We start from the raw sequence: 12,483 nt of genomic DNA, 5'->3' as shown, positions 1-12,483 counted from the left end.
TCACTCTCACACTTCCTGGATACTGTTTCGCTACACACGGCATATTGTTAAATCCCTATCTAATTAGAGAACGATTATCAAAGGAATATAATTTTCTAGGTTATCAACCCGTCAAAATTGACGTTAATTATGATTTGGTATTTTATAATCAATGGTATATAAAACCTTTGTTTTTATGACTTCTTACTCAGTTGTATGGTTATATTAGTTAAAATTTTGGTTAAATTAAAATCAATCAACTGGTAAATGTAAACACCATAGCTTAATGTTTTATCTACATTTACACGTTTTTATTATTAGAGATTATGCACATGCATTTAAAATTTAATTGGAAAAATAGAAAAAGAATTCTACTAGCAAAAGAATTCATTGAAAGCAAAATTACGCTACTAAACATTCCCAAACATCATTAACATAACTGAAGTAAGGATCACATCACTTTACATTCGTTTGAAACTGTGAATTTCAGGACAATAATAGACTACAACTTCACTTATCATTCTATATTTGCGCTTCGCGATCGGCAGGGGGCTTCGCCACCTGCACCCACGGTAGGGTGGGTTAGCAGCCTCCGCGCTTCGCGCTCCAGCTGAAAGGCGGGCTTCGCCCGCCCAATCTCCTCTAAGGACTGTATAGGGTAGGGTAGCATCATCCGCACTACTTGCTCAGACTGCGAGGCGGGCTTCGCCCGCCCAATCGCCTTTTATGACTCAACAGGGTTGGGTAGCAGCCTCCGCGCTCCGGCTGGTAGGGTAGGTGTAATTTGATGAATAAATAAATATGATATCAATAAATATAATCATTCCCATAGCTGATAAGGAATCATCATAGGAATGAAAACCAACAAATGGTGTAATCTTTAACAGCTTTTTTGCCAACAAATTGATGCTTACCACCCTTAAATTTTGGCCTGTTCTTCTTACTGCATACTGCAACTCGTAGAGTATAGGAGTCATCTAATTAAAAAAATTTCAGTTGTAGAATATGTCTGCTTCAATGTGAATCAACTTCAAGACGTGATACATGAATTTTTATCACATATGTCTATTCTATCTCACAAAAGGGGAAGAAAGCACTGTACTCTTATAGCCTACTTGTTTTAATACTTGTCGTTGGCAATAAATGGATTTCGATTTAATTCGATCTAGGAACTCAATAGTATTTTCCTTTGCCAACTACATTGAATTTTATACTTCAAATTCAAATCCTCCAGTTGAGCATATAGTTCATATTCTGAAGAGTTGATGGCACATAATAGCAGAATATCATAATGGGTACAAATGAGAAAAAATAAGGTGATTTCACCCTAAGAATCATCATCACTTGATGCATACTGTTTGTGAATTTCGTCATTTTGAAGGTGTTCATCCCAGATATTAGCAGTTTTGAACACTGTATCATGGAATTTACCTTATAGAATTTATACTTATTTGAAAGCTTATAAAATGGAGAAGTCTCTCAAATATTGAAAACACTATAACTACCTGAAGATAAATTGAGAAAAACTGTATGAAATTTGACTTTGAATTTAAAGAATAGCATTTTTTCAAGTTTAAGCCCTAATAAAAGACTACAAAATTTCAAACGACATTAATCTTGTTTGGATTTTTTTATATTTTCAACAATACCCTTTGATATGATAAACCATATGTTTTCGTTGTCATTGATTCATTCATAAATATCAAATGTTGTTGATCCGTTACTAGTAGAAAGTCATGTTCAATTTTATTTGATTAAAGCTCTACAAATGAAGAGTTTACTTATTTCAATTTAATCAAATAAAATGCCGACAAAGAAAAAGACAAAAACGATTGAAAACCGTAACTACGAAGAAGATAAGATGGAATCACATATTGACAAGTTTCTCAAGCCAAAGGAATTATCTATCGACCCAGATTCGCCTACGGCAGAGAGAGAGAGTGGAAACATTGGAAAAAGACGTTCGAAAATTTCTTAGAAGGAACGACAACCAAAGACAAAATGAAAATATTGGTAAACTTCTTATCACCTGCTTTATACGAAATTGTGGAAAGCTATACTTCATATGAAGAAACTATATCCATGTTGGAAGATATGTTCGTTAAACCGAAGAACGAAATTTATGCACGATACTGCCTTGCTAATGCAAAACAACAAATAGGTGAGTCCATTGATCACTACTATTCTGAACTAAAAAGATTAAGCTTATCATGTAACTTCACTAGAGTGTGAGCCGAAGAAAACAAAAACGAGCATATTAGAGATGCTCTTGTTTCAGGGTTATGTTCTATTGAAATTAAAGAGAAACTTTTTCAACAAGGAGATTTGAGTCTACAAGAAACCGTTTCCCAAGCACGTGTTCTTGAATCCGCAAAAACATATGCCGACTCCTTTAAAAGTACTTGTTATACAAACTCTGTTGAAGAAAATAAAAACATAAGCTTGAGTGAATCTTTCTCAGATGTTAATGCTGTAACCCGACAGGCAATTGTAGAGAAATCCGTTCAATGCCAACGTTGCGGATATAAAAAACACTCAAATTCTCAAGAATGTCCTGCAATAGGAAAGACTTGTCATAAATGTTCCCGAATTGGACACTTTTCCCATGTGTGTAAAAGTAAAACGCTCAAAGAAAAACTAACTACGTCAACCATTACTGCAGCTGGTATAGCCAGTAATCTTTCTAAAGCTACAATTATTGTTTCGGTAAATGGAATAAATACACCAGCTCTTATTGATACCGGAAGTGTTGCCAGTTTTATTGATGAAAAATTTGCAAAAACAAATAAATTTAAAACTGCATCAGATTCTTGTTTTATAAGATTTGCATCTGTTCAACATAACACCGCTACAAAAGCATGTGTTTATAGCAATATTGTGTACAAAGGAAATGAATACAACAATATTAAACTCTTGGTATTAGAAGAATGCTGTTGCAATGTGATACTTGGTCACGATTTTTTGATGAATCACTCTACAATAAGTTTAGCATTCAATGGTAATAAACAGCCTCTTGTAATAGATAATAATTCTACAACCACACCACCCTTGAAAGATTGCCTCTTGGTGGAGGCCATGATAAAACCATGTTCCCTTTTCAATGACTTGACTCTCGATTGCCACCCAATAACTACCCGATCCAGAAGACACCCACAAGATGACTATGAATTCATGAAGAATGAGGTCAATCGCCTCCTTACAGAAGGAATAATTGAGGAAAGCCAGTCCAGTTGGCGTGCCCAGCCTTTCATTGTAACCAATGGACAGAAGAAACGAATGGTCATAGACTATTCACAGACTATTAATAAATTCACAAATTTAGACGCATACCCTCTCCCATTGATCGAAGATCTTGTAAACACAATTGCCAAGTACAACTTTTTTAGTACTGTAGATTTCAAGTCAGCTTACCATCAAATACCGATTCTTGAGAATGAACGACATTACACTGACTTTGAAGTAGGCCGAAAACTTTATCAGTTCAAACGAATACCATTCGGAGTAACCAATGGAGTAGCTGCCTTCCAACGTACAATAAACGGACTTATAGAAAGAGAGAATTTGAACGACTGCTTTGCCTATTTGGATGATGTTGTCATTTGCGGTTCAGATCAAGAAGAACATGACAGAAATCTTAAGAAATTTCAACAAGTAATTGAATTGTATGGCTTGACTATAAATGAAGAAAAATGTAAATTTTCAAAAAAATCATTGAAGTTCCTTGGGTATGAGATAAAACATGGAGAAATTAAACCTGACCCAGAACGCCTTGCACCACTCATGAACGTTCCACCCCCAAGAAATGCTAAAGAAATGAAACGACTCATGGGATTACTGGCTCATTACTCCCGATGTATTAATAACTTTTCTCAAAAGATTCACCCCCTTGTCCACATACAGAAATTCCCTCTATCTCAAGATCAGATGGAAACTTTGGAATTGTTGAAAAATGAAATTGCTTCCGCGGTACTGCTCTTTGTTGATGAAAATGTACCATTCATAATTGAGACAGATGCATCAGATTTTGCAATTGGTGCAACATTAACACAAAATTCTCGACCAGTAGCCTTTTTCTCACGAACTTTGTCCCAAAGTGAAACCAGGCATTCAGCTGTTGAGAAAGAAGCCTATGCCATTGTGGAGTCTATAAGAAAATGGAGACACTATTTACTACGAAAACAATTCACTTTGATCACTGACCAAAAATCAGTCACATTCATGTTTGACACTCAACTCAATAGAAAAATAAAAAATGAAAAGATACAAAGGTGGCGCCTAGAATTATCTGAATACAAATTCAACATAGTCTACAGACCTGGAAAAGAAAATGCACCAGCTGATGCACTCTCTCGTATATGTATTACAGCTGGTTGTTCAACATTGAACTCAGCTTTGGCAAAATACCATGATGAACTTTGTCACCCTGGTGTAACTCGTTTCTACCACTGGCTCAGAATGAAAAATCTCCCCTATACTGTAGATGATGTAAGGAAAATTTGCTCCAATTGTGCAATTTGCTCTGAAATAAAACCACAGTATATGAAGACAAAAGGAAATCTCATAAAGGCAACAAAACCTTTTGAACGAATTAATATGGACTTCAAAGGACCCGTACAATCAAAAACAAGAAATAAATACCTACTGGTGATGGTTGATGAGTACTCAAGATTCCCTTTTGTATTTCCTTGTCCAGACATGACTGCGAGAACAGTCATAAATTGCCTGGTCTCATTAATATCAATGTTTGGCCTTCCAAGCTATATTCACACAGACAGAGGAACATCCTTCATGTCAACTGAGTTGAAGAGCTTTCTTGGCTCAAAAGGGATAGCAACTAGTAGATCAACGCCTTACAATCCGAGAGGGAATGGTCAAGTAGAGCGATATAATGGAATTATATGGAAAGCAATAACACTAGCTCTAAGATCACGAGTACTTGATTCAAATCGATGGGAGGAAGTGTTGCCTGATGCACTTCACTCTATTCGATCTCTTTTGTGTACTACAACAAATTGCACCCCTCATGAACGAATGTTCCTACACATGAGATCCTCAACAAATGGACAGTCACTACCATCTTGGCTAATGAGCCCAGGACCAGTTTGGCTGAAGAAAATGAACCGAAATTCAAAGCAAGATTCATCAGTAGAAGAAGTTGAATTAATTGAGGCAAACCCAGAGTATGCTCACATTCGTCGCCCTGATGGACAAGAGTCCACTGTGTCGCTCCGTCATCTTGCCCCTAAGATAACACGAAAATCTAGCCGGGTAGAATGATATGATAAACCATATGTTTTCGTTGTCATTGATTCATTCATAAATATCAAATGTTGTTGATCCTGTTAGTGATGGGCAACTGGGAAGTTTGGAGTGATTTGGAAAGACAGAGGCAGTCATGACTAATTATTTTTGTAGTTTCATTACATCTCATGTGTGGTGATTTAAAATAAATTGAACCGTTTTTTTCTTATTATTCACTGAATTTCTGCCATTAGACCACCTAAGAATCCTATTATAGTCAGATTGCAACAGTTGCTCTGCAACTTTGAGATTTTTATGGCCAACAATTGAAGCTGTGTCATCAGCATACATAAAAATGTCACTATTCCTGATTATGATTGAAATTGAGTTTACATATATATTGTAGAAGACAGGACCTAAGATACTACCCTGTGGGACACCAATATCGTCGTTTTTAAATAATTCGCTATGGTTGTTCCCCAACTTAACCAGAAAGTATCTGTCACTCAGGTAACTGTCAAACAACTTTAGAGCATTGCCTGTATGAAGCTCGTTCAGAAGGATATTATGCTTCAAAGTATCAAAGGCCTTCTAGTAAGCTATAAATATTGATAAAATATGAAATCTATCATTCAAAAAAATTATTTATTTTATGGGTGAAACTTGAAAGAAGTGCTTCTGCAGATTTCCTTCTTTGGAAGCCGTATTGAACATTTTCTATTACATTATTACATATTACATTTTCTATTTCATGTTCTATCACATTTTGCTATAATCATGGTATTTTTTCAACTTTCAGAATGTGAGGCAGTGAGAGATGCATCATGTCCTCGAATATGTCTTCCAACGGGAGGAGGAGACCCAGTATGTGGTTCTGATCAAATAATCTACCCTAATCTTTGCGAATTCAAGAAGAAAACCTGCGGAAAAGGTACGTAAATGTCTTCTTCAAGTTCGTTCAAATTTCAGTTTGCAAGGGAGAAGCTTTATGGCTAATGTTATATCGAGAATAGGAGTAGGCCTACACTGTTTTTATGCTGATTCTATCAAAATGACCTACGCTTACTTTTTCACTCTTTCTCTCACACACACAATTGGCTCACAGGTCACAGGCTCCATAGAGCAGTAGGAGGCAGTAGAGACTCCATCTGATCAATGCAGCAATCTGGAAGTACACCTTCTAGTTTTTTAGTTTGGAGTACGCTATGCAACACAGCTCAAAATTATACATCTGAAAATTGCTTGTTTACTTCTGTAGAGTCAGTAGCTCCGGAAAATCAATATGAAACATTCTGCCTATACTCTGTACAGAATTACTTCCGACTTGGGATGGACATGCACAGTAGAGAAAGCATACAGCGGGAGTAATACAGAGGCGCGAAGTTGCCGTTTTGAATTGGCCAGCGATCTCAAACTTCTAGTGACTATTCATGTGCTCATGCTACACATGCAAAGTTTCCTGTCTGAAAGCGGTCAGACGACTGACAAATTGGCAACTGCGCTTCCACTTATTACTCTATTAATCACTGTAATTGGCTGATCTCCCTCCATTTCTCTATGCTGCATATTCCTCCAAATCTGAAGTAAATTTGCACGGACTATTGTTGCTAACATGCAGAGTTGAAAAATGAGTTACCTGCTTTCCTGCTTTGTCTTATGACAGACAAGGATCGCAAACCAATGTTGAACAGATGCTGACTTAAAACGTGAATCTCACCATAGGTAGCTTATAGTATTTTAGTATAATTATTTTAATATTATAATATGACTATTATTATAAATGAATTTTTAATAAGTATTCGATAACTATTAATGAACTTGAATGAGGAGCAGTGAACTTTGAATGAGTATTAAATAAGACTTATTAGTAGACATTCAGTGGTATGATCAAAAAATACAAGGTAGATGACTGAGTTGGTTTAGGTGGGCCGTCCACTGGAACCGATTTCGTCCGAACTGGCATTGGCCAATAACTACCGAACTCTTCCGAACGATCCCCCAACAAAAAGAAAGGAATAGATGCTCATCCATTGCAACAGGTTCATACGGGAGACAACTAGTGTTCCTAACCTAAAATTTTCCCACAGTCTTGTTTGTTTTTGTTTTTTGAAGTTGTTCTGTATCATAAAGATGATTTACAAGCATTGTTCCATTTCAATGACGGCTGAAAATTCAACTCATCATCATACTCTATAATTGTGTCATAGCGTTCATCCTCAAATAACCGTTCAAAGTCATCAAACAATATCATTTTAAGTTTTTAAGATTGAATATTTCTACTTTTGTTGATATTTAGATAATGAATAAATATTTAACTATAATATTTGTATGATGATATGAATAAACGAATAAATACCTGTGAATTTAAACAGTTATTTTAATGTGTTAGAGAAATTATGAGTTAATCTATTTTGTTTCTAACAACAAAAAACTGAATTCAAGTGGAAAAATGTAGAAAATTCTACTGATGTGGAATTGGGAAGTAGAAATAATTGTGTTATAATATATTGATATTGTGGAATGTAAAAAATAAATAAATAATTGAATAATAATTAATATTAGTAGGTACTTTCAAGTAGCATAATCTCATCGAAATCCATTCGATGGATGAAATCTTTGTAAACACAAAAAGGAGAATAATTTTTCCTACTAACTAGCTTGTCACTCCACTTCCTGACAACCAGCCAACTACTGAACTGGACTGACGAAAACGGTTCCAATGGAAGACCGTATTCCGCCGAGTTGCGGCCGGCAGATTCAACCGATCCAACGGCCGAAGGGATCGGTTGGATACGGTTCCATTTTGAAGCAAAAACCTAACCTCCCCAACCAACTCTTTCACCTTAAAACATAATAAAACAGAACCTTTTAGGTTATGTACATCGGAACTCGTAGGGTCGATTAACTGATGAAATTTCTAGGAACTGAGACCCTCCCTTATGTGAGTATCAACTGGAAAAAATGAATTATAAAAAATAATGTTGTATCTATAGGGAATCTATACTTCTACAATGTCATCCTCTATGTACGACAGAATATGGATGGTTGGAAGAAACGAAGACGCCCAACTGAGAAATGGACATCAAGGGACCTACAGAACCCCGAAAAATGTCGAAAGAGTGAAGGAGTAGTTTTTCCGCTCTTCACTGTGTTTCTCTTCAGTGGAGTTCGTTCTCTATTGCGTGGTTCTAAGCTTGAGAAAGAAAATTCAAAACATCGAATGGAGAAGTGTAGGATATCAAATTTCTGAGAGGGGCAAAGACCGAGAGATTACTTCCTTAACGAAAACTTGTCTGACATCTTTCATCAGTATCCGAACTGACGAACAGTGACTGCTGTTGACATGAATTTCGCAAGCTTGAACAGATTAAAATTGTGTTCACAATGTTTCTTTTTACCAGAGATGAAAACGACAAGCTTTGAGGTAGGCCTTCTTAGTGAATTGCAGTAGTGACGCGCAGATGATTATTTACAGAAATTTGATTTCATTCCTCACTAGCCGAGTCTGATCTTAAGGTGATATTACCCAAAAATTAGAGTTTGACTAAGGATAAGTTTCAATTGCTCGTGTGATTTGAGCCTACACCTACTACAAGATTTTCGAAATTATAGAATATTTTCCACTTGTTTCATGATATTTGAATTTTTAAACACACTCTTCTCTTATGTAGCCAATGTTGTAAAAAATATCCAGGTTCAGTAGGTCAATATAAATCGATCAACCAAAAAAAATAGACAACAAAACTCAGGAAAATTTGACAGGAAAGTGATATTTTAATTCTTGTTATTCAAGATAGAACAATTGATAGATAAATGGTTTGTTTCATTCCAATTTATTACAACATATTGTTTTTTCTTTCCTTCACTCACAATCCAAAGTCCTATTCTACTTCCTGAAACAGAGTACTCAAATACTACTTTTCACCACCTAGGGAGTTGGGAGACTACTTTATTGCCAAGGCACTAAAAGCAGCCCCATTTAGAAGACATTTGATGGACAACACTTCGATAGGAACGTGAGCAGCCTCTTGAAACGTTATCTCTATAGATTGTAGTTTCTATGTCTGTAAGTGACAGTCTACTTCTCCAAAAGAAGTCTTTGAGAATTATCACTATATCAGAATCTACTTTACCAGAGCATTATTCGTGAGAAGAAAATAATAACTATCATGAATTCATATTATTTCTTGGTTCACACTCATAAGAACCAGGACAATCTAACAATATTAAGAGATCAGATTGATTTAACGACACCAGGTACAGAAGTAATGTCGTTGAGCGTCATCGAATGTGTAGAATTACTTCTCAGTTTTAGTTAACTACACATGAATACCTATTCCCATCAATATTCACTTATAAGTAGGCTAGAAGGAAGAATATTATACGTGTACTTCATCCAGTAAATATTTGATTCGTTGAATATATAACGGTGTAGTATCAAATAATCAGTAAACAGTAGAGCTTATCCTTATCTTTTAGTTTTAGTTCACTGTTAGTAATAGTTTCCATATTCCAGAACGAAAACTGTCTGAATAAAGGCTATCTTCTAAAACCACAGGTGATAACAAGTCGACGTGACAGAGTGATATCTTACTCGCTAGCGTCCAGTTGTCAACTCGTCTGATTGGCATGTCCTTGATGTGAATCAATAAGCAATAGAAACATAACCTGATAGGGAATGTTTATAATTATTGTTTCAAATGTAAAAGGGTAAGAAAGGGGATTGGGTTTGTATTTTAATGGTAATATGCTGGTATTATTCCAAATGTTTTGATAATTTCAGATAATAAACACAGAAAGCGAAAACTAAAATGTTAACCACCTAAAAAAACATTGATTGCGCGTGCACATTATGATTAATAATTAGTGCTCGTAGATATTATTGTTTCCCCCTTGGATAGTTGCTAAGTTGTCGGGACCGTGCACGACTGAGTCACTGAGTGTCACCTCGCTTGCTCGCTCGCGTCATCCGGTTTTCTTGACACATTCTTATAAAGTGATGTCAAATAGTCGGCGACAACCGACCACCTCAAAAACTGATTTAGGGTTATGATCAGTCGGGATGACCAGGTGACGAGGTGACAAGCAATCATCATCTACCCTTATCTTCGTTGAGGCAACAAAAGTTTTTCAACAAAATATTAAGAGGTGATTGAAATGATATATTCTCTACAAAAATGTAGCAACTTTCATTGGTTTCTTGTAGAAGTAATTGTTTAGCAAATTGCTGTCTTCAATTACTATCGTTGAACGATTGTTGGCTTTTTGATGATATACGAGGGCAGATTAAAAAGTTTCTGATCCGATCATGAAGATTACAATTCCCGTTATCAAGATGTGAAGCATATGTTCTGTTATTACTGATAATTCAGTCATTTTTTGACTCTTAGTATTTACAGTCGTTCGAGTGCTGAGTCTGCTCACATCAGAGCAGTTCTGTTTCTGTGACGGTACCGTACACGCCGGTACGCCATATGATAAACTCAAACCAATAAACTAAACGCCGGTAACTATGGGGAAAAATATGATGGAAAATATTCTATAACTTCAGGATTCAGACAAATTTCTGAAGTTTCCCCTTGCTCACAAATAGCTTTAAAACGTTCTTTTTGGAGCAAAATTGAGATTTTTTACCGGGGGTGAACCGTCCTGTGAAAATTGTTAATGAATAATATCCAGCCCCCATGAAACATTGCTTACCGGAACCTATATTGTTAAAAAAACAGCGCTGCATCAGACCAAAACAAGATCAATTACAACTCTGTTGACGCAATTTGAGCGAAAATAATCTGACTTCTGGCACCAATCTGTTACTTTATGTGATATTTTGATACATAACTGACCATGATGAGTACAGAAAATTCCATGAAAAAAGTACTATAGTGTGAACACATCTAAAGGTCTATCATTGCTTGGAAATAAAAAGTATTTTTCCTCTGAAGAATGGAATCAACTGAACGTGTTATATGACTCAAATAACATTCTTGATTCTTGATAATATGAGTCTAAATAATCAGAATTTTTAATAAGATAAATTTAGAAATAGTAGTGTATGCTCCAGTTAAATTAATTCTACAGTATGGCATAGCCGTTTGGGAGAATTTGTTTTAACTGTCATAATGCATAATATTATTTGTAGCGCAAAACTGATAATTTAAATTATTCCAAAAAACCTAGGTTTGAATTCAACCGAAATGGGGTTTAGTGACTTTGAGGTAATGACAGTACACCAATTATATATAAAACTATTCTTCCGCACTTTAAGCTAAATCGTCAATAATTATAATTTTAGGCCCACTTCAAACACATAAGTAACATATCACACCAATATTGAACGTTTAAGGAGACAGTTAATCTATGTAATTACTATGGCTGGCAACTAACGACAGGACATACATGATGAACAAATGTGCATGTTTATCATGCTTTTCTAGTCGTTAGTGGCCAGCCTAAAATAATTAAACTTAGCCTTCACCACTTTCTCACAGACTCTAAGATTAGTAGAAGAATTAAAACAGATAAAAAAGGACCCACAGTAACATTTTTCCATACCGACGTATTAGGCTCGGGATTTCTGCTTAAACTATTGAATGCAATGCTATTCTTTAGCTTTCTTTGTTAGAAGTGGACTGGCTTACAAATTTTGCTTACCTGTTTCTATACATTTTCTCCTATCTTTCTCACTCATTCTTTCTCTTTGATATCTCTCTTGGTTATGTCGAGTGAGTTATATCTTTGTTTTATTTATTTATAATTTCTACAAAGTAGCACTGATTGGGAGAGAAAAACTAAGGATACTCCTTGTACTATTTCTATCCAAAATTTAGATAACAAGTCCGAAATAGGGTTATGGTTTCACTCTTCTAAAATTTAGTACATTTTCACTAAAAACAACGAAAATTAAGAATTTTGAATTTTAATGGATGAAAACAGAATAAAAAACAAAAATATCACACTCAAAACACCATTAATTAAATGGATCATTTTTGCATAAATTGACAATATTCAGAACCAGAAAAACACAACTCACTATCAAAAACGTAAATGTGTGTTAGTTCAGCTCCGTCTTCTAATAGATATTTCGTAGGGTTATACAGTTCAATTCACTACAAATTATACATCAAGTTATTAAGTTTCTCGAGCTAAATTCAATAGTGAAATTATATTTTTGATTAACTCACACTCTTCTTATTTATCTTGAAAAAACATTCCCAATTCTTCAGTCTACCTTCTTGCCTGTAAAAGTGTAAATCCACCTAACGG

The 12,483-nt window shown here is 35.3% G+C and overlaps 1 protein-coding gene across 1 annotated transcript in view; it reads left to right on the top strand.

Annotated features, from left to right (window-relative positions):
- LOC111044942 (agrin) overlaps positions 1-12,483 on the top strand; it is a 118,903-nt gene that overhangs the window by 29,217 nt on the left and 77,203 nt on the right. The window contains exon 2 of the mRNA XM_022330216.2: positions 6,020-6,151. Within this exon, the coding sequence (XP_022185908.1) occupies positions 6,020-6,151 (132 nt within the window). The remainder of the gene's footprint in view (positions 1-6,019; positions 6,152-12,483) is intronic.

The sequence above is a fragment of the Nilaparvata lugens genome, chromosome X (assembly GCF_014356525.2).
Source record: "Nilaparvata lugens isolate BPH chromosome X, ASM1435652v1, whole genome shotgun sequence".
NCBI classification, from domain to species: Eukaryota; Metazoa; Arthropoda; class Insecta; order Hemiptera; family Delphacidae; genus Nilaparvata; species Nilaparvata lugens.
Note: the sequence above shows the minus strand (reverse complement) of the source record. Positions and strands in the feature narration are given on the sequence as shown.